Source organism: Scheffersomyces stipitis, chromosome 6 (assembly GCF_000209165.1).
Source record: "Scheffersomyces stipitis CBS 6054 chromosome 6, complete sequence".
Taxonomy (NCBI): domain Eukaryota; kingdom Fungi; phylum Ascomycota; class Pichiomycetes; order Serinales; family Debaryomycetaceae; genus Scheffersomyces; species Scheffersomyces stipitis.
The window spans coordinates 305,765-327,839 of NC_009046.1; the positions used below are offsets into that span (position 1 = coordinate 305,765).

Below are 22,075 nucleotides of genomic sequence, written 5' to 3' on the forward strand. Positions count from 1 at the left end.
TAGGATAGTGCGACATTGTCGTGAGATACCGAGATCAGCCTATTGCAACCAGTGAAATGCTGATTACTACATCCAGAGACCTACAAGTCAAGGGAATGGAATCGACTAAACCAACTCGTCTGCAGTTCAATAGTGTGCATCAGCTAATTGTATTTTGCGACGTCAAGTTTCTCAAACGTGGGGAACATCTGAAAGGATCTCTAAATACGAACTCGTAATACATTAGAAATCTCCTGACTGTATTCCAAGCAGATCGTGAATTCTACAGTGAAGATTGGTGGACTTTTCCCTTGCGATGTAAACACCGGATGCTATCTCTAACGTCTCCCTGGCCACTTGGTGCAGTTTTGTCTAGGTCTTCTTGACTCCTCAGAAAACGAGTCACATCGTAAGCTGGCAGCGCACGACGCTTCTGCAATCTGAAAAATTCCAATAGATAGCCAGGCCATCTCAGCAATCACAAACACTCCTGTTCAAGTCTCATAAACACAGCCACACATGACGATCGAGCTTGAAGAACCCCCACTCACCCAAGACAACAACCAAGTCTTCAAGGATTTGCTTGGGGGTACCATGGGAGGTATTGCCCAAGTATTGGTGGGCCAGCCGTTTGATACCGTCAAGGTCAGATTGCAATCTGCTCCAGAGGGAACCTACAGCGGAGCCTTGGATGTAATCAAGCGATTGTTGAAGAATGAAGGTCCTCGTGGTTTCTATAAAGGAACTTTGACTCCTCTAGTCGGGGTTGGTGCCTGTGTGTCCGTACAGTTCTCAGTTAACGAATACATGAAGAGATATTACGATCAGAAATTGCAAGGCCAACCTTTATCACTTGCTCAGTTCTTCACTTGTGGTGCAGTTGCCGGTTTTGCCAATGGGTTCTTGGCTTCTCCAATAGAACATATTCGTATCAGATTGCAAACACAGACCGGCTCCGAGAAGTTGTTTAATGGCCCTATTGACTGTGCCAAAAAGCTCTACAATGCAAAAGGTTTGGGCCACGGAATCTACAGAGGATTGGTTCCAAGTTTGTTTAGAGAATCCGTAGGTTTGGGTATCTACTTTGCTACCTATGAAGCTCTTATCGCACGCGAGTTGAAGAAGGACAAGTCCATCGCTAGAAGCGATATCTCGTCGTTGAAGTTGTGTCTCTTCGGGGGTCTCTCAGGCTACACCTTATGGATCGCTATTTACCCTGTAGATGTCATCAAGTCTAAATTGCAGACAGACTCATTGACAAAGCCAAACTTCACGGGTTCCATAGACGTAGTCAGGAAGGTATTTGCCTCTAGTGGAATCAAGGGCTTCTACAGAGGTTTCATTCCTACCATTTTGAGAGCTGCCCCAGCCAACGGAGCTACTTTCGCAGTCTTTGAGATCACCATGAGGTTCTTGGGTTGAGTAGCACAACTCATCTGACCCTTTACATTAATTTATTATAGACATTTCATCGAATCTGCATCCTATCTGTAACATACCAATATATACACTATTCGTTAAAATATTATTTTTATATTACTATTCTAGCCCTTCTAAAATACCGTAATCCCAACCAATAAATACTAATAAACACGGAAATGAAGCAAATAAAACTATAACTTTCAGATGGCTCTAAATCACTCTCTCTTAGTGAGATGGGTTCCACCTTCATGTTGCATTTCGTAATCCGAGCCTAAGCCGTGGATATTCTCGAACTGGGTATCTGTGTTCGGATACAACTCTTCGAGTTGATCCTCCTCGTAGTCCTGAGGTCGCAAAACCTTAATGAACTCTACGAAATCCATCATGTACTCACCGTTGAACTCGTAACAATCGGTACCCATCAACTCAGCAGCTTCTAAGAAACTCATGTCGTCAGCATGTGGATGATCCGCGGTAGACATCTTGGATTCTTCGTCTTTTCCTTCTGCTTTAGCCTTCATCTTTTCTTCCTTCATTCTTCTGTTAAACGTCTTGTCAATCCTCAAGTGTAATCCAGGAACAAGATCAATTATGTACAAGAAAAAGTAAGTCATGATGAACACATACGATGCAGTAACTACACTTCCCAACAACTGGTATCCCACTTGTTTCCAGTGTCCCACAACCCACCCTCCATCAGAATTGAACTGCTTGTTGGCAAAGATACCAGTCAATATCGAGCCTACAAACCCGGCCACCCCATGGATAGCAAAGATGTCTAGTGCATCGTCGATATGGAAAAAGTACTTCAATCTTGTGGAAAGATTGCAACAGATTGCACCTACAACTCCGTAAACTATACTCTTCCAAAACTCATTGGGAGAGGAAACATATCCACCACCTGGAGTAATCACAACGAGCCCAGTCATGATCCCAGAAGAGAACGAAATCATAGAAAACTTTCTTCTTTCAACAAAATTCGACTTTGTCTCTCGTAAATGCTGATTGAGTAACACTCCAGTCTCGGAAATCACAGGTGCTACGTTGCTAAGATGTGAAGTTAAGGGACTAAGTCTAGCAGAAGAATCCACATGTCTATTTTGCTGCTGCTCATCTTGGTTGTCCGAGTCTTGAGTTCCTTCAAGAGGTATGGAAGAATAGTAGTAATCAATCAGCATCCAGACGATTCCTCCAACACAAGCACAAAGGATGGTGTTTACAAATATAAAAAGTGAATAGGGCGAGAATTTGAAGTCACATCCGCCCACAAAGCCTACCCATCCGCACATCACCAAGAACGTCCCAAATATTATATGGCCCGTATTTATGTTGCGGTAGTTGTACAAGATTTTGGGATTACGGGGACCCAAGATGTAGGAGTATGCCAAACTCGTGAAGCCAGAAACAATGTGAATACAGTTCCCACCAGCAAAATCCAACACCGGAAGCTTGTTCAAGTCTACGGAAAGCCATCCGTTCGGATTCCAGAACCAATATGTTACTGGGTTGTAGATCATACAAGACCAGAAAAACAAGAATACAAGCATGGGAAGCATTCTTCCTCTTTCGGCTATACAGCCAGGGAACGTCAAAGCAGCACAGATGACTTTGAAGAGACCATTAAAGAGGAAATGATTCAAAGCAAATATTTCGCCTCTAGTATTGGCATAGACGGTAAGAAGCGAGTCTTTGAGATGTCTTAATACGACAAACTCCATACTTCCAATAAATTTGTTTGAAGCTTTAGCATAGCAAAGCGAATAGCCCCATATGAACCAGTCGATGAAAATAAGGGGACTAATCAAAAAAGGAATAGCAAACATTGTGAGTGAAGACCGTCTCTGTGTCAAACCGGAATAGAAAAAGGCTATACCGATGATCACCAAGGGTAATAGCGAAGTACAATATATCATGTACAAGGAATTCAACCCCGACCGTAGGTCTAATATGTCTGTGTCGTCAGACATCCTGAGTTAGTCCACTAGACAAGAATATAGGGGTATATCTAAGAGATGGTTGTTCAATCTTAGAAGTCTTCGTGAGAGCCCTAGAAACAAGTCTTGTAGAAATAGAATTTAATAAAATGGGTTGTACAACCCAGATGACGTTGTGGTGCGCGATGCTGGATAATTTTTCAGGCTGTTGAATACACAAGTAAGCCTACTAAATATTTTAACAATGGTGTGTGACGCCGATTTCGATCATAATTGCTGCATCAATCTGCACACAACTATCTAATCGCACGAATCAGACCCTTCCAGCAGAAGTCAGCATAGCATCTGCGGCATATAGCTGGTGTCGTAAAAAGCAGATTCCCATATGCATCGGTTTTGTGGTCTAGCTCAAGGCGATCAAATTCTCTTTTTAGAAGAGCACATCCGAGACACATTTCGTAGTAGCTGGAGTTGTTGAAGGTAGCTAGATTGATCCCGTTCAGCACCATGCCGTCAACTTCGTCCTTGCTATAGCTGAGCTGAAATGTAGAAGTATTGGCTTTGTAACCGTAGTCGCCATTTGAGTAGTATACGATTAATGGTGGAAGGTGGAAGCTACTATTTTTGTTGTCGATCTTCGAACTATAACTATTGTTAAAATTGTACTCATATGAACTTCTCAAGTTGCTTGATTTGGAGCTTGACTTATTCATCCATTTTACATCTAGCTCAGGGTAGTCCTGGTAAACGTCACAACCGAGAAACAATGGCCGTTTATTAAGTCCATTTTCTACGATTTCCTCTGGTGATGGCGCAAAAGGAAACGATGATCTTACACTGCTCCTAGTAGTTCCATTATAAGTCAGTGCTAAAGTAAATTTCGGAGTTCCCATTTTCAGGTCTCTGTTGTGAAATCTTTCTTGAGATCGTACTAATGTAGTTCCATTAGGATAGTTCAAATAATCAGCTGTTAGATCAAAGGCCAATATGATGTCGAGTTCTCTGGAACTTACCAAGAGTGGTTGGAAGGGGATATTCTGTCCATCATCTCCGCCATCAAACAAGTACAAGTTCTCATTCGAAGTTATATTTCTCCCATCACAACCATGTTTGTTCTCATACCCGTAGAATGGGTTGGGTGAGTATATAGCGTTATCTGGATGTAAGCTGGGATTCATAAGAGACCTGAATTCTGAACTTAGTCCAAGTGACTTCAATATAGTTCCCACAGCTGTAGAAGCCTCCAGCTTTATATCCAATAAGATCTGGTAGAGATAGACGAAGATATGGTTGAAAAGCGATGAAGAGGTTCCTGTGAGAAACCCAATGTTATCAAACCCCGTTACACATCTCGCATAGCTGTTGTTGTCTGTCCTCGAAGTTGATGATCCATTGATGAGCTTGGTCCCAAGGTATTTGATAGGTAGGAATCCATTTAGGAATGAGTCCCAAGAACCAAATTCAAAAGGAGTTATTTCGAATTGGTGAGAATCTATATTTGTCTCTATATATCTGGGATCTCTCTCTATCGTAGTTATGATTGGGAATGGCTGTTCATAGTTCTGAAATGAAGACATCTGAATGCTAGTGCTCATGGTTGCACCAGGAGATCTTGCCGTAGATCTGAATATTCTTCTGGCAATTGTTCTGCCCCAGTAATCTGTAAGAGAAATTTGATATCCAGCTTTTCTTTTATCTCTGACTTCTATCTGAAGCTCTTTGTAGTACGAAAAGATCTTCTCAAGGGGAGTATCCCTGGTATACCCTTTGATATTGGGAGTTACACTATTGTTATTGTTATTGTTGACAAACATGGACTTCATAAACTTGACAATCATATTGTTGGGTGATGGTCCGTTCATATCATCTTTTGTAAGAAGTAGCTGGTTGGGTGTCTTCTTTACGAAGAACGAATATATATTTCCAAAGAAAGAAGTCTCTTCTTGGCTCTTCTTCTTTAGTGGTTCTTCTTTCTTTATCTCCGTCCCGCTCTTGTTGTCTTGTATTCGAACTTGAGTCTGAATTCCAATTGGGTCGAAACTGGGTACTCCCTCTAATAGTTGATGTTCCAAATCCCACGACTCTTTCAAGCCATCAATCGTAGGAAAGTCGTTGACAAACTGACTCATTACTAACCACGACCCGCCTGAAATACCTGCGATATAGCTACTTGCTTGGAGGATGCCTCCTAGACGTTCGCTAGTATTTTCGTTTCTAATGTCCAAAGCTGCTACACATCCCGCTCCTATCAACATAGATCTGTATCCTCCACCAGAAAAAGCTAGTGCAATCTTTGTAGGTTTTGCTTTTAGTCGAGAGAACAAGTCATAGTTGAACCCTGGTATTTTGGAGTTCTTGAAAAATTCTCTTAGGGAGATCTCTGTTTTTGAATTCCTTCTAGTAGTATACTCTTTCTCGTCACTTGATATTTCCTAGATTATTAGTAGCTTTCAAAATTTGAAGCATGTCAAGTGATTACATACATTATTTGCAGTTCTGATAAGCGATGTGGAAGGACATATTACTGTGTATGGAGCGTATGACAGGCCCCAAAGGTATTGGCCTTTAGTTGATTTTAATTGATTGTTAACCAAGAGATTGTTCGCTACAAACGTGAAGTTGGTATAGAGTGAAGAGTTGACAAAAGAATAAGCACATTCTACCTCTACCAAGATGTACATGAACAATTGCAGTAGAAGCAATGATACTGCTTTGAATTTCATGGTTTAAATTGTAGTGTTCTTATATACCTAGTGAAGATAAATGGCTGCAAACATCTTCCCATTGGTAGGCACATTTCTTCAAGCGCTACCACAGTTTTAGCAACCATTTGAAAATGACTTTATACACACACTTTCTATATTTCAGTAGTTCTATCGACTTTTCTACATTTGAAAATTTATAGAGTTCTTATATTTTATAAATCAATCTATAATATTATGAGTATAGAAATAAACAATTATTATATAGACAAAAAAGGAAGAAATATGAATGAGGTTGGGCTACAATAATAGCTTAGAATTCTTCGTCAGAAGAAACGTAGGCATCACCCAATTCCTTCTTCTTCTTCATTCTTTCCTTCTTCTTCTTTCTCAACTCAGCAGAAGACAACTTCTTCTTCTTCTTAGCACCGGCAACCTTGTTACCCATAGCATCGAATTTGTCTTCTTCATCATCTTCCTTGTTTTCCAATCTTGGACCAGCACCTTGACCTTGGACCCAGTTGTGACCGGATGGAGTCATTCTACCGTCCAAAACAGCCCAGACTTCTTCAGTCAAGTCCTTGGTGAATTCAGCAGAGTGGGTAATGATAACAATACCACCTTCGAAAGCCTTCAAGGCCTTGGACAAAGCACCCAAAGAGTCACGGTCCAAGTAGTTGGTTGGTTCATCCAAGACGATCAAATGAGGTCTTTGCCAGGTACAAGCAGCCAAGACCAACTTGACCTTTTGACCACCAGACAAACCTCTGATTCTGGAGTGAGAAACCAATTCGGTTTCAAGACCCAACATGGCACAGTGTTCTTCGATTTCCTTTCTGGTCAAAGGTCTGAATTGACCGGAAGCCAAGGCTTCCTTCATATCGACTTCAGCGACCAACTTGGAGTGGGTTTCCATCAATTCACCTCTTGGCAACCAGGTGTTGTCAACAGACATCATTGGGACCCATCTTTCGTTCTTCATACCAACGTTTTCACCCAAGTTCCAGGAGATTTCGTATTCGTAAGAGTTCTTGAACTTTCTTCTAGCATGAATACCAGCAATTCTTCTTGGGGTACCTTCGACCTTGAAGATCTTGTTCATGTTTTGCTCGTCGGATTCAGAGATTTGTCTGGAAGCTCTGTCCATGGTTTCTCTGTCTTCACCAGTTTGGAATCTCCATTGGATATATTCAGATGGGGTTTTGTCCAAGTGGTTATCAATGTGAGCGAAAGCGTGTTGCTTAATGTAAGCGATACGACAGTTTTCGTGGACGTAAACTTCACCAGTAGTTGGCAATAATTCACCAGTCAAGACGTTAATCAAGGTAGACTTACCAGCACCGTTTGGACCAATGACAGCAATTCTGGAAGACAAAGAACATTGGAAGTTAATGTCTTGGATTTGTGGCTTAGTGGTACCTGGGTATTGGAAAGACATGGAAGACACCTTAACAATGGCCTTTTGCTTGGTCTTGACACCTTCCAAGAAACCTGGTTCTGGGAATCTGAATTCCAAGTCAGAGGCACCCAACTCGTAGTAAGATTGAGCAGAAGGACACTTCTTGACGAATTCAGATAAGTTACCCTTGTACTTTCTCAACTTGAAACCTTCGTAGTGGATAATGTATTCACAGACGTTGTCCAAGAAACCGGAGTCGTGGGAAACAATGATGGAAGTGATACCACAGGTTTCCAAGTAGTTGACCAACCAAGCGACGTTGACAGTGTCCAAATGGTTAGTTGGTTCATCCAACAACAAGATGTCAGCGTTCTTCAAGACAGCTCTGGCCAAGGCCAACTTCATCTTCCAACCACCAGACAAAGATTGAATAGGCATCTTGGTCATGGCATCGGAGAAACCGAATTCAATCAACTTTTCGGTGACGACTTCTTCAGTCAAACCAACTTCACCATCTTGGATGACGAATTCAGTGACAGTAGTGTCGGCGTGAGTACCATCAATGTCGTGTTCGACGTAGACAGTCTTACATTCATCTTGGGTTGGGAAACCTTCAACTTGACCGTTGGCAATGGCTCTCATCAAGGTGGACTTACCAGCACCGTTAGGACCACACAAACCGTATCTTCTGTTTCTCTTCAATCTCAATTGAGTCTTGTTCAACAAGATCTTAGCACCGTAGGCCAACGAGAACTCACAGTTACACAAGTCTTCACCTTCATCTTCTTCGTCTTCGAAGGCAGGAGGTTGTGGGATGTTGTCAAGGGCTCTCTTTCTGAATTCTTCAATGATGTCCTTGGATTCAGCTTCGTGCAAGAAGATGGTAGCAAATGGCAAGATGTTGTGCAACCAAGCTTCAGGCTGGATTTCTCTTTCGTCGATCAAGTCACCGGCAATAGCAGCAATGTAGGTCTTGACAACGTCGAATCTCTTGTTGATGTTCTTTCCTTCCAACAACTTTTCGAATTCACCCAAGGTAACTGGAATGTCACCAGCAGTAGAGACTTCTGGGATAACATCGTCCTCACCAACGGTACCAACTCTCTTCAAGGTGTTCAAGGCTCTTTGGGTAACGTCACGGGCTTCTGGATCAGCCATGGTTTGGAAGTTAGCCTTCAAGCCTGGCAACAATTTGTCCAAGAAAGGAGCTACAACTTGTGGGTCTTCGACCAACTTACACATGTTGTCGACAATGACAGCAGCCTTTCTCTTGATGGCAGTGTCACGTTCAGCCAAACCTCTGGACAACAATGGGACCATGATGGACAAAGTGGCCATGGTGACTTCGGAAACGAAGGTGGTGGCACCCAATAAGTGAACGGTTTCTGGAACTTCGGTTGGCTTAGCAATACATTCAATCAACTTAGGGATAAACTTTTCGATATCCTTGTTGTCGATGGTTTCAGTAGACTTGGTCATGGTAGCAGTGGAGGCTTCCTTGACTTCCTTCTTGGTATCCCACATGGATTCGGACAAGACAGGGATCAATTCAGGCATTCTCAAGGCAATCTGGTCCTTGGCAGTGTCAACCAATTGAGTGATCGATCTCAAGACGGCAACCTTTTCGGTCCACTTGTTGGTGGTAGTCAAAGATTCCAACAACTTTGGCAAGAGGACCTTGATGGCGGTTGGGGTGATGGCAGTGGAAATGGCCAACAAGGCGTCGGAGGCAGCAGTTTGAACATCCTTGTCCTTGTCACCAGCCTTAGCAGCAACGTCAGCAACCAACTCAACAACATATGGCTCAATGGATGGAGACAAAGCGTTGGCAGAGGCAATGTGTCTGTAAGCTTGCAAGGCACCAATGGCAGTGGCCTTGTTGGAGATTTGCTTCTTCAAGTCCTGGAAGAACTCAACAGGAGCATCGTGCTCAACGATGGATGAGTTCAAGAAGGACGAGAGTGAAGCAGCAGCATCATCCTTGTTATCAGCCACCTGTAATTTGGCTAATAACTCGGAAAGCACCTCGGTGGAGTATTTGGATTCACTGGCGGCGGACATTTCCAATATGGTGAGGAGGAAAGAAAAGAAGAACTGAATCAGCAAAACTTTTTTTTAGCGTCAACCGCCATTTTTATAAATTCCACCATACTTAACAAAAAAATTTTCACTATGCTAGAATCTCTGCGCTGCGCAGATGGAAAAAAAGATTTGAGCCGCACGCGCCGCACACTCCGTTTTGGGACACATTTCTTTTTCAGAATCTTAATAATAAATATCGCTTCAGCGACTGGCTGGCCGTTGTTGGCCACGGGCTGGCCGTTATGGTTCGAAATGTCGAGAATTCGAATTGCCGAAAACAGAATTCTACAAGGGCCAAACAGACTGGTTTCTTCTTGTTCCACTTTTTTATCTATCTTACTGGTCCATTGTCAACGTGTAATGTACTGCGAATGCTATCTATCAATTCTGTTACCCGGATCCTTTGTGTAACGGTACTTTTCTGTTGCAGTCTCACGTTTACACTTACCCGGCCACCATCTCCATGTGACTCTGATGAAGGGCCCATGCCGCCATATATAGCTATCTCATAATCTAGCATTGGAAGATAGGATGATTCAGGGTGGTGATTGAAAGGAATTGAATGGTAGCACGCGTCCTGAATTAACCAATTGGATGTTTTTGCCAACTTCTGTAATCAGCAATTTAACCCGTTTCGTCGAGGCTAGTCCCACACGTTGACTCCTTGTCCCTGATCTATTGGTGGTAGTTAGTCTTGCATAGGAACTCTATCTCATCGCTGAGCCAGTCGTGTGACTATGCTCACATGATCCCTTTAATGCTATAACTCCTCATAGTGCCAGATATCCTAACAGTTCAGGTAGAACTTGGCAGTCGCTAGAAGTTTTTGTGGACCGAATGACCGAATGACCAATTCAATATACGAATAACGTGACAAGAATTATCCACACCATGCAAATTTCAGAACATTCCATTTGCATGAATGGGGAAGCTGAGCTCGAAGGATACCAAATATTGGTAGGACAGTCTTCCGAACAATGGCACGTAGGATTTGGAGTCAAGTGGATGCAACTTCCGGGTCAACTGTGCAACCTTTGCGTTCTACTCGAAATCCAGAACTAGCTTAGTAGTGACAATTTTTTGGTTCGTACAAAAGGAAAATAATGCACAGACTTCAAGCGTGAACCTGCCATCAGCGGAATTCATACAAACGGCAAGTCAACTTGGAATATGTAGCTATTCTTCAGTATATGTTGATTTGCAATCATAATCTTTCAGTTTTATCTATGTGCGTTCCAATATTTTTAGACCAAGATATGCACTAGACACTCTCTGTAGGATAGTATCAGCTTCTAGTATACCTGTGCCTTGCAGTAGAGCCGAAAAAGAACAAATCATTGTTAGATTAAAGTGGTTTTCACTGCATACAAAGATAGTATGATTATGCACAAGCAGCGACTAGGAACGGAAGAATTTAACAGCTACTTTCTCCAAAATAGCCGGCTTTCTCGAGAAATGTGGAGAATTTGAAAAGCAATAGCAAATACCGCAAGCTACCCAAAAAAGTCTGTAGGAATTACCGTGGTCCCTTCATTCCGGCCATTCTCCGTGTTGTTGTACATAACGATCGAGCAAATCCTGCAACGTCTCACCTTGTCCATCAAGTCTTTAAGAAATTGTGGTCTTAGGTCTATTATTGCGTGTCACCCCTGCCTCATAATAGACAAATATAGGACAAACTAACTGCAGCCTACAAGTTATTGTTTGTATGTTTCTAACGGAAACTGTGCCTAGTAGACAATCTCCATGTATTGTCCACAGTGCGTATTCTCTGGCTCGTATTTATGAGCTTTTGTGTCGCTGCCATTAGACTCGTTCCAGAAAACATTCCAGGTTCGCTTCCTTTTTACACGATTTGGCAGGCTGGTATTGCTCGTCACATCAGTAGCTTCACATATACATACAGTTTCCTTCTACAGTTATTTTAGTAGAACCCTGCTTTTTGAATTCTTCAATTTTCCTGTTTATTTTTTTTCAGCCGTCATATTATTTCTTCTAATCGTCTTTCCAATCTTTTATTCATTCTATAAGTTCTTTCTACGAAGCCATGCTCATAGATAAAGAGTCTCGTTATGATAGACAGCTCCGGTTGTGGGCCTCGACGGGCCAAACCAACCTTGAGAACTCCCATATCTGTCTCATCAACGCCACTCCTACTGGCTCCGAAATCCTCAAAAACTTGGTCCTTCCTGGTATCGGCGAGTTCACCATTATCGATAATAGACGGGTAACACCGCAAGACTTGTCAGGGAACTTCTTTCTCAAAAGGCAGGATTTAAACCAAGTGCTAGCAGATGCAGTAAAAGCCAATCTCAGCGAATTGAACTCGGAAGTATGCGGCCATTCGATCAACAGATCCATCATATCCATTCTCCTGGAAGAATCCCATCAATTCTGGGACCAGTTCAACGTAGTCATCGTCAGCGACTATGTGCCTCAGCTCGAGCTTCTCAAGGAGATTCTCTGGAATAAAAAGACGCCTCTCCTTATTGTCAACACCATAGGATTTTACGGTTCACTCAACATCATCGCCAACGAAATCACCGTCATCGAAACTCACGACCCTTCACGACTTTACGACTTAAGAATAGATAAGCCCTGGCCAGAATTGCAGGCCTTTGTAAACTCGATAGACTTGGACTCGTTGGATGATACAGATCATGCTCATGTACCATACATTGTCATATACATCAAAGCATTACAGACGTGGAAAGTAGATCATAACGGTCTGGTACCTCAGAACTACCACGAAAAGAAACTCTTCCGCTCCTACATTGAACAACTCTCAAGAAACATTAACCTCGAGGCCAACTTCATCGAAGCTTCCAACTCCATTCACAGAGCATTACAGACAACAGGCATTCCAATTTCTATCCAGAAATTGTTTGAAAAGGTAACCGCGGCCAATGAAAGCTTCGATGCATCCACGCCCATCTTCTGGATCTTTATCAAGGCACTCAAGCGATTTGTAGAAAAAAATGACAACCAGCTCCCGCTTCCGGGAACCTTACCTGACATGGCTTCCGATACTACTAGCTATTTGTGTTTGCAGACCATATATAGAGAAAAGGCTTGGAAAGACCAAGAACTTTTCACAAGGGAAGTCATCAAGGTCCTAGAAGAAGTGGGAAGGTCTAAAGAAGAACTCAATCGAGACTCCATCACAAGTTTCTGCAAAAATTCTCAAATGCTATATGTGACTTCAGGTTCGAAAAAACTTTACAGTTCCAGTCTAATACAAGAGTTGTTGAACAGTTCTAACGATGCCGAAAACGATCCCTACAACACGTTGGGTATCTACTTTGCGATATTGACGTACAATTTATTCATAGAAAAGTGCAACAGATCACCTACCTTGAAGGATTTGGACTTGCTCGAGATATTGTTTGCTGATAACATCTTAAATCGTTCTTCGGTCCCAAGTTCTGTAATAACTACGTTCAGAGAATTACTAAGTCATAATACTCGTCATTACCATAATATCAATAGTTTGATGGGTGGAATTGCCAGTCAAGAAGTGCTTAAACTTGCAACAGCACAGTATACCCCACTAGACAATCTCTTTGTATTTGATGGTATTCGTTCTGTGAGTGAAAAATGGAAGATTTAGTATCTATTAACCTGTATAGTTGTTTGTATCAATCCTATAAATCATCGAATGAACCTTGCATCAGGCCAGAGTTTGCCTTTTTCTTCTTGTTACTCTTTACGATGTCCTTCCAGTCGACTTTTGTCTCTTCGTCGTCCGAAGATTCTTCCATGATCTGTTTTTCAATGGCTTCTCTTTTTCTCTTCATCTTCTCCCGTCTTTCTTGTTTCGTTTCCTTTGTTTCTGTCTTACTGGACCATGCTTCATTTTTGACCTTCAACTCCTTTCTCCTCTTTGCATCAGCTATCTTCTTGATCTTTTCTGCATTCAAGTTTTCCAATCTCGATGCTTCCTGCTGGTTATCTGCATAACTATATTTGTCCATATCGATGGGTTCGCCTAGCCATCCATCATCAGGCATATTATCATTAGGTATATATTTCGACTCGGGCATTTTGGGTAATCTCAACAACCCATACATCTTAGCTATCCCAAGATAATCCAAAGTCTGGTATCTGAAGATAGAAGTTGCCATATGTTTGGTGTAGTATCTGACAAATCCAACATACGACTTGATTGCAATTTCATGGCGGGCCCTGTCATCAAGCATATACTTTCTGAGTTTGTCTTGGAACTGTTGATGGTCACTCTGGTTCAAGTCTGGCGTTGGCATTTCTTGCATTGCTACACCCTTCACTTCCATGAAATCAACATAGTCTAGCTCTCGACTACCATCGTTTAACATGACAATAGCACGCCCAACCTTATTGGCTCTTCCAGTTCTACCACATCTGTGCAAAAACACATCTGGATCAGTTGGAGGATCTAACTGGATAACCAAGTCTACATCTGGGATATCGATACCTCTGGCTGCTACATCTGTGGTCATCAAGATATGTTTGTTCAATGCCACATCTCCATCCGTGAAACTTTGCAATGTTCTTAATCTTGGTTTGGTAGCAAGCTGCCCATGTAATGAGTAGAATTTGAACGATTCAGTGTTGTCATTTCCATTGACAATTTTCTGGAAGATAGAATAAAAGTGCTTAACAGATGTACAGGTAGGGAAATATACAATACACTTCTTGTATCTGTAATCGTGCAATAACTTTATTAAAGTAGTGATCTTTTTTTCTGGTTCTATCATTAGATAGGAGATATGCAATGCTGAAGGAGCTGAGTTGGCAGTGGTAGACTTGGACTTCACAGCCACCTTCACTGGGTTGTTCATGCCTGCTCTAAAAATTGTATTTCCAGCAGCTGAAATAGTAGCTGAAAAAAGTCCCGTTCTTCTTTGTTTTGGTAATCTCTTTAGGATGTTAACAACATCCTTTTCGAATGAGAAGTCCAATAGCTTGTCTGCTTCATCTAAAATAGCTATCTCTACCGAATTCATTTTTACATATTGTGAAGACATGAAGTCAAGCATTCTACCAGGTGTGGCAATCAAGATATGAGGTTTATCTTTCAAGAAACGATCCAAGTCATCTCTCACTGTGGAAAGGGAACCCACAAGCAACTGTGTTTTAATAGGAATTTTATCTTCAGGTAAATATTCGATGACATTGTTGAATACGGATTGGATTTGACTAGCGAGTTCTCTAGTAGGAGATAATACAATAGCAAGCATGTGTCCTTGTTTAACTTTTTCGGGGGCTTCGCCTTCTTCTTGTGAGTCATACAAACGGTTCGAGACTTTCTGTAAGACGGGTATAGCAAATGCAAGAGTTTTGCCTGAACCAGTCACTGCTTCTACGACAACATCTTTGTTCCCACTAAGTAAAGGAATCGTAGCAGCTTGTACTGGGGTCATGGTAGGGAACCCCAACGAGGCAATCGCTTCTTTGATCCATGGTTGGAGGTCATACTGGAGATTTTTCCAGTCGAGTGAACCTTTCTTTGTTTCCATTATACTTGTCTATTTAGTATTGTAGTAGCTGGTGGTGAACGTAAAAAATTAAGATGAGATGCGATGATTCAAATTTTATTTATCTCTGCTTCTTAAAAATTGCATGTACAGATGATAAATATCTGAGACAGGATGTTTCTATTATGACTGTCTAATATTCTTGACTTTGAATGGATGACCAGGTATAAACGGGCTATTCTTCAAGAAACATAAGTCAACATAAAATTCACAGTAAGTAATTATTATTATAGCAGCCAAATCTTTTTTCGAAGTGAGACTTTTACGATGAGCATCAATACCAATTTCAACTTTTCACTTCCAGCGAGCCTATTACTGGGATCCAGCAGTAGTATCAAATACCAGGTGTATGCTAAGGTATAGACCGACGTGGGCGATGCTCAAAAGGACATTTAGCAGCATGACCAAAACAGAAGCAAGGGTCGATTATGAAAACTGGACTAAAGAACAGCTTATAGAAAGAATCCAACAGTTGGAAAATTCATCCTCGAAATTAAACTCAACACTTCCAGTTGCTAGTCCAGTTGTAAACGATGCAGTTGCTTCCGCAAAAGACATAAGTAGATCAGAGTCTGCTCCTCCAATCATGGACATGGCCACAGAAGGGTCAAAGAAAAAGAAAAAGGTTCGAACTTTCGATATGAACAAATACAACAAGAGATTTATAGCATTGAAATTTGCCTATTTAGGTTGGAACTACAACGGATTGGCCTACCAGCTGGAGCCAACACCATTGCCTACTGTTGAAGAAGTCGTTTTGAAAGCTTTGACGATGTCAAGACTTATTACTGAACCTACTCCAGACAAGTGCAAGTTCAGTCGTTGTGGCCGTACTGATAAAGGTGTCAGTGCCATGAACCAAGTCATCTCGTTAGTCGTGAGATCCAACTTAAATGAAGAAGAGCAATTGCTCAAAGAAAACGACCACAAAGAAATCAAGTACTTGTCCATCATTAATGCTTTGTTACCTCCAGATATAAGAATGACAGCTGTCTGTTTAAGACCTCCTCCTAAATTCGATGCTAGATTCAGTTGCGACTATAGACACTACAGATACTTGTTCAAGAAACACGATCTTGATATTGAGCTTATGAATGAGGCTTGCATAAAATACATCGGATCCCATGACTTCCGTAACTTTTGTAAGATTGACGGATCCAAACAGATCACAAACTACGTCAGAGAAGTCTACAGCATGAAAATCATCCACCTAAAAGATGATTTTTATGCTGTTGACTTGAAGGGTTCTGCCTTCCTTTGGCATCAGGTCCGTTGTATGGTGGCTATATTGTTCTTGATTGGTCAGAAGCTTGAAGCTACCACCATAATCGAAGACTTGTTTGACTTGGAAAAATATCCTACTAAGCCAGTCTACGAAATGGCCAATGATATTCCCTTGGTTCTCTACGATTGTATATATCCGGAAATGGAATGGCTCTCGCCAATCGGGTCTGAAGGTACCATCGAGAAGTTCTACAAACACTTCGCCATGTTCAGGGGCCAAGTATTGGACTACCAAGTTAAGGCTAACATGATTGGAATTATGGAACCATTGGTAATGAAAGATGCTCCTGAAATTGAGAACACCCAGAAACGTGGAACCATGAATGTTGGTGATGGTAGTGGTCGTAACTATTCCAAGTACGTTCCAATCAGCAAGCGTGAAGTAGGCGAAACCGTTGAGGCAATCAACTCAAGACACAAGGAAAAGAAGAGAAAAAGAGCCATTGCACTCAGTGAAGCTAACAGCAGGGCAGACAGCGAAGTCAGTAGCATTTTAGAAGAACAATAGTCCTGTAAATATTGTATCATAGACTTTAGAATAGATGGAATCTAACTGGAAATCCACGATGGCTCCCAATACTGCCATTCGCCCTTTTCGCCTTGTGAATCGACCCAAAGAAATCCATTCATGATCATTTCATCAATTACAGACTTGCAACGTACTTTATCCCAGCCGTAATTATCTCTGAGTAATCTATAGGTAACAAATCCACCCATGAAACCGCAGATCTCGTATATTTTCTTTTGGTCATTCGTGATAGAGCCTCCGATTGCAGAAGTAAATTTGAGCCATTTCTTGCCTGATATTGTCAAGATTTCATATCCCTTTCCCAAAGTAGTAAGCGTAGCCAAAGACTTCTCGATATTTGCTTCTGTCACCTCGATGTTAATGTATGTGTTTTCTCGTATAATAGATACCAATTCCTTGAGACGGATAAGGCCACCATTAACATCTCTTGTTTCTTGACACACTTCTACGATCCTTACAGCTAGACTTATTGTATAATTACTGTCCTGCGAGCTCTTTGTATTCGATAGTGAACTCGAATACAAGAGAAGATCTAAAGGATCGATACCCACCAGTTGGCAAATGTGGGTGAATTTGTTTCGGAATTCTGAGTTCAGTTTGATCTCATCTCCATGATCCAGAGCAAAGTTGATAAGAGCAGATTGAAACACAGCCAATTGGGTTGAAAGCTGGTCTGAATGTCTTTCACTTAGTGATCTACCAAGCTTTGTGTATGCGTCGTCATTTCTATTACTCATTTTAACCTTAAGCAAGGTTTCTCTATACGGAATCGGTTTTTGAATCGTATAGTAAATTACTATTTACTGCGGATTGGTATTTGATATTTAACATGTAGGAAATCAGAGTCCGTCAAGTTCGGCACCTTGAATATACAATGAACTTTTGCTATAATATTAGAATTCTGTTTCTTGAAATATTTCTTTGGTTCAAAACCAATATTTTACTTTGTAATATACTTGCAGTTTAATCAGAATGCTACAATCTGATGTTAATTTTTGGAGAACTTGAATTAATTTGAAGCATGAAGATCCATTTTATTTAATTAATTTTTGGTCAACAAATTAACAAATTACTGCAACTGCAATTTGGGCAAGTATATCGATTTTTAAATTATGGAAAATTTTCAAAATGACTATTGGCATGTTATGACATATCTCTAGTTTTTCAGAATTTGTTTGAATTATGAATTAAATCTAGTTATAGACATGCTATATATAGAGAAGTAAAATAAAGAGTGTTTATAAATAATAAGTAGGGAATAACACTATATTCCCGGTAGAATTGAATACGCTTCTACTTTTGCCCCGATTAGAGAAATAGCTCACCAAATTCAGTCTCTTTTAATGTAGTCACGATAGACACCGTTGAAAACCTTGTAGAATGATTTTCTACCTGCAACAAGTGGAACTAGCCCGATAACAATGAATGCACCATAAAGCCAAATAAGAGAGACGGTAACGTAGCCCTTGAAGTAGGCCCTAGAGAACTTCCAGTTTCTGTACAATGGCAATGGCCAGAGCACCCAAGTAATCAAGAGGATGAAGATGGCTGCACCTGTAGCAATCTTAATCCAGAAGTCAAGTTCACGTTCAGTCAATTGGTGTAACTCTAATTCTTCGCCAATCAACTTTTCGTCGAGTTCCTTGGAGCTCAATTCTTCCTTTGAACCAGTTTCGTTGATTGTCGTATGAGTGTGTTCTCTCTTCTCGTTAACCTCATCCGAGTATTCACCGTTGCTTTCTGAATCAGGCTTGTCTTCTTCCTGGGTAATAAGAAGGTCAGCTTCCTGTAATTTCTTCCAGTCAAACTTCAGTGGGTAGGCCAAACTAACAATGATAGAAACAATACCTGGGAGTAATAAAGCCGTCAAGGAACCAAATAAAGCAGGCAACTGACCACCAGTACTGACGATAGTAATCTTTCCATAGTAGTGGTAGGCTGTGGTCAACCAAATTGTGATTCCAAACACTAAACCAAAAATAGGAGCAACAAAAACGGCAAGCGCAGTTTGTCTATCCCAAGTAATAGTGAAAATCAATGGAATGACACCAGGACAAATAATTAATGGGTAAAAGTAGCCATACCAGGTCATGTTAACACCTACATAATGTAACATAACCGAAAAAGCAGCACAGAAGAGACCAAAAAAAACAACACCAATATGTGAGATTCTGATCATATGCTTGTTCTGTGCTCTTGGGTTGATGTACTTCTTGTAGATGTCAAAAGAAAGAATACTACTAACAGATATCATCTGAGCACTGACAGTAGAAGTAACTGCCAAGTAGATAATTAAAAGAAGAGCACCAACAGCTCCGTTACCCAAAACTTGCTTTAATACATATGGCAAAACAAAACCAGAATCGATTTCGTATTGAGTCAAGGCTCTAGGGTAGGTTGGCCAACCAGGTGTACCATCCAAGACAATTGCTGCACCACCAATAATAGAACCCAATGGCCAAACATTTGCGAAAATAAAGAAAGCAGCAATCAAGTAAGCTGGAACTGTAGCCTTTGGACTGGCAGAAAATGTTTTTTGCCAGAAAGAAGAATCTAACACAGTCAAACCAAAGTTACCGCAGGTTAAAATCAATCCAAAGAACAACGCACCTTGAGACTTACCTGTTAAAATAGAACCATCGTAGTTACCAGCAATGTATCTTTCACCATCTTTCTTAACCAATAAGTCATATAATCCGTCTAATCCTCCGATCTGGTCCGATGTGAGAACAGATGTATTAAGGTAACACAAGATCAAAAGCAAGATCAAAGTATGCACGAAATCTGTCAAGAATGTGGCCTTCAAGCCCCCAACAACAGTGTAAAGCAAAACACCAAATGGGATAAGCATGGTAGATGCGACTGGATGCAAGTTACCAGCAATAATCGAGATGGCACCGGAAGCACCAAGAATCATAGAGGAACAGGAAAGCAAATTATTGGCTAAAGCAAGGAATAAATAGAGCAAATGATTGGCTCTGCCGTATCTTAATTCAACAATTTCTAATGAGGTGTGCGCAGTTGGGACCTTCTTCTTAGCATGGATACCAATCAATGACATCACAGCGATTTGAACAGCTAAACCGGCACCGTAGTAATATGAAGCCTGGATACCATAACTATAAACCATAGTTGACACCCATAACAATTCAGTGGCCCAGGACCACGACGAGTAGACTGCAGAAGCAGAAAGAAATGTCTAGAAATAATGTTAGCAAGGGTCCCTTAAAAAATTGCAGAGTAGATTTCGCAACCCTGTAGATCCTCTGGTACATAAGAAAAAGATACAAATTTCAGGTACCAGCTCCACTGTAAAAATTACACTATTACGTACACCAACACTTCTGTTAGCCACTGAGAAAGTTTCTGTGGAGTGTGCATTTTCGTTCAAGTACTTCTGCAACAACTTAGTTGTCAAGATCATACCCCCAGCGAAGAGAGCACCAACTCCGACCAAAATACCATATCCAGCACCTTGACCCAATAATTCAACTGACTGAGACATTCTTCAATTACACTTCGATTGTATTTGTAAATTTCAGAAGGTGAAATCGACGGATTGACGCCGTTCTTTATATATAGTTATAGAATTGCCTTCATTCCCACACGTGAAAAAATGTCACCTCTATAGACCATCCATACAACTGCAGTAGAAATGTCATTACAAAAAATAGTTTAGTTAATTAACTAAGGATGAAACTTCGGTTCGGCTGAAAACTGGTTACCACAATGGCTGCGGGTTGATAACTGCCATTTTTGAGTCTGCATGCGAACTGTGGAACATATTCGCACTATTCTGGAAAGCAGTCGCATACGAAATACCTGTTGAAAAAGTGTGGCTGCAGCTCCAGGCGAGCGAAGTTTTTCAGCCGATTCTACAACTGGGGGAGGGGGCCCTGGGCCTATAGTATTGAGGAAAGAAACTACTTGGAAAATTGGCTGAAGCACTATCTACCAATTCAAGACCGCTACTACCGTTTTCTCTCCGGTTCATCAGTAATGGAGAGCTAATACCATGCTTACCACAATTACTCACTGCCAATCATTGTAGCCAGATCTTGCAAAATTTAGTCAAAGAAAAGTGCATTTCCTGATTGCCAAGCTGCAGATGATCGCTTCGGTTCGGGTGAAAGAGCAGACCGTTAGATAAATGAAAATGACCCTTTCGTTCGGATAACAAAACTGTGGACCATTTCAGATTACATTATCTACCCCGTTATGACCAAACAGTTTGAAAACCGTAAATAAGCTTCAGTAAGAAAATGCTCAGCCAAATGTAAGTGGGTCACGTGAACTAGCAAATTGACTGTGGCTGCAAAATTGTGGAAGAATTCTAGGCTTGTGAAACCTCTTAAACTTCGTCTTTGTGAAACCAAATAAACTGTTGGTTATGGTCTCTATTTTAATCCGGTAACCATTCAACTGTTAATTGAACGCTCTTGTATATTGAGGGAGAATTGATTTTAATTTTGTGAATAAGTCAATGTGCCTTAAAACCAAATAGTTTGACCAAAATTTTAAACGTAGTATCTAAAAGTTCATAGAAGTGGGTTGCTTGTTTCGCAAATCGTTGAAAGTGCACAATTGTTACTATGAATTCGCCATGTCTCCAAGACTTGGCAGATATTGTACAATCATTTTGAAGACTGCTGCCAAAAGCCATTCATATCGGTTAGCTACACTGCGTTTTGAAGACTCTCCAAAGCCTTGGAGAAGTCGAAACTCATTGACAAGATCCTCGTCTGCACCTACAATATAAGCATTTTATTCACATAGAGGTCTCTTATCCATATTTAGCTTGCCCTGGTACATGGTTCGGCCCATGAAGTCAGTTCTGTCTGGAGAAAAAATCGCTTGAAGGAACACTATAGATTTGACGGAAGCTCAGTGGCGAACTATTTTTAACGGGACTTCGGTCCTAAAGATAATGTTGCTCACTGCTACAGCCCTTCGATAGAGATTATGAAGCCACATACTTTGGCTGCGAAATTGTCCAGACTGAATTCCGGCTTCAGAAAAGATCACATTATGACCAAAAAAATTTAATTTCATTCCATTGTCTAGCCGATACGTCCTGTCTTGCTTAATTGACCACAAGATGCCTATGTTCTGTTTAAGCTACATACGACAGTTCGTGGGTGACTAGCGAGAAATTAACATTTGCAAAAGTTTGTGCTACTCCCCGCTAACTAAAAGCACAAGATCAGAAAAACCGTCTCCTTTAAAGA

The 22,075-nt window shown here is 41.1% G+C and overlaps 9 protein-coding genes across 9 annotated transcripts; 3 read left to right on the forward strand and 6 right to left on the reverse strand. All coding sequences in view use genetic code 12, as the record gives it.

Moving 5' to 3' along the window:
* Positions 1-492: 492 nt before the first annotated feature.
* YMC2 (mitochondrial carrier protein) lies at positions 493-1,498 on the forward strand. The gene has a single exon (XM_001385365.1). It carries the CDS (start codon positions 499-501, stop codon positions 1,399-1,401), a length of 903 nt encoding a protein of 300 aa, XP_001385402.1. The 5' UTR covers positions 493-498; the 3' UTR covers positions 1,402-1,498.
* A 118-nt stretch (positions 1,499-1,616) lies between these two features.
* Positions 1,617-3,368, reverse strand: MEP3 (putative ammonium transporter; the record flags this gene model as incomplete). Its single annotated transcript, XM_001385708.1, has 1 exon — positions 1,617-3,368. One exon carries the CDS (start codon positions 3,366-3,368, stop codon positions 1,617-1,619), a length of 1,752 nt encoding a protein of 583 aa, XP_001385745.2.
* Positions 3,369-3,631: 263 nt separating this feature from the next.
* PLB2 (phospholipase B) lies at positions 3,632-5,755 on the reverse strand (the record flags this gene model as incomplete). The annotated part of the gene is made up of 2 exons (XM_001385709.1): positions 3,632-3,983; positions 4,041-5,755. Coding segments are annotated over 2 exons (2,067 nt in total), but the record flags the coding sequence as incomplete, so codon positions are not given.
* Positions 5,756-6,236: 481 nt separating this feature from the next.
* Positions 6,237-9,527, reverse strand: ETF3 (translation elongation factor). Its single transcript, XM_001385710.1, has one exon. It carries the CDS (start codon positions 9,495-9,497, stop codon positions 6,351-6,353), a length of 3,147 nt encoding a protein of 1,048 aa, XP_001385747.1. The 5' UTR covers positions 9,498-9,527; the 3' UTR covers positions 6,237-6,350.
* Positions 9,528-11,565: 2,038 nt separating this feature from the next.
* PICST_62196 (predicted protein) lies at positions 11,566-13,128 on the forward strand (the record flags this gene model as incomplete). Its single annotated transcript, XM_001385366.1, has 1 exon — positions 11,566-13,128. The coding sequence occupies one exon, from the start codon at positions 11,566-11,568 to the stop codon at positions 13,126-13,128; it is 1,563 nt and encodes a 520-aa protein (XP_001385403.2).
* Positions 13,129-13,162: 34 nt separating this feature from the next.
* Positions 13,163-15,016, reverse strand: SPB4 (ATP dependent RNA helicase; the record flags this gene model as incomplete). Its single annotated transcript, XM_001385711.1, has 1 exon — positions 13,163-15,016. The coding sequence occupies one exon, from the start codon at positions 15,014-15,016 to the stop codon at positions 13,163-13,165; it is 1,854 nt and encodes a 617-aa protein (XP_001385748.2).
* Positions 15,017-15,293: 277 nt separating this feature from the next.
* DEG1 (pseudouridine synthase) lies at positions 15,294-16,875 on the forward strand. The gene is made up of 2 exons (XM_001385367.1): positions 15,294-15,594; positions 15,640-16,875. The coding sequence occupies exons 1-2, from the start codon at positions 15,384-15,386 to the stop codon at positions 16,824-16,826; spliced, it is 1,398 nt and encodes a 465-aa protein (XP_001385404.2). The 5' UTR covers positions 15,294-15,383; the 3' UTR covers positions 16,827-16,875.
* On the reverse strand, positions 16,868-17,584 carry SNF8 (sucrose non-fermenting; the record flags this gene model as incomplete). The annotated part of the gene is made up of 1 exon (XM_001385712.1): positions 16,868-17,584. The coding sequence occupies one exon, from the start codon at positions 17,582-17,584 to the stop codon at positions 16,868-16,870; it is 717 nt and encodes a 238-aa protein (XP_001385749.2).
* A 593-nt stretch (positions 17,585-18,177) lies between these two features.
* On the reverse strand, positions 18,178-20,352 carry DUR5.1 (urea transport protein; the record flags this gene model as incomplete). Its single annotated transcript, XM_001385713.1, has 2 exons — positions 18,178-20,046; positions 20,182-20,352. 2 exons carry the CDS (start codon positions 20,350-20,352, stop codon positions 18,178-18,180), a joined length of 2,040 nt encoding a protein of 679 aa, XP_001385750.2.
* Positions 20,353-22,075: the final 1,723 nt, after the last annotated feature.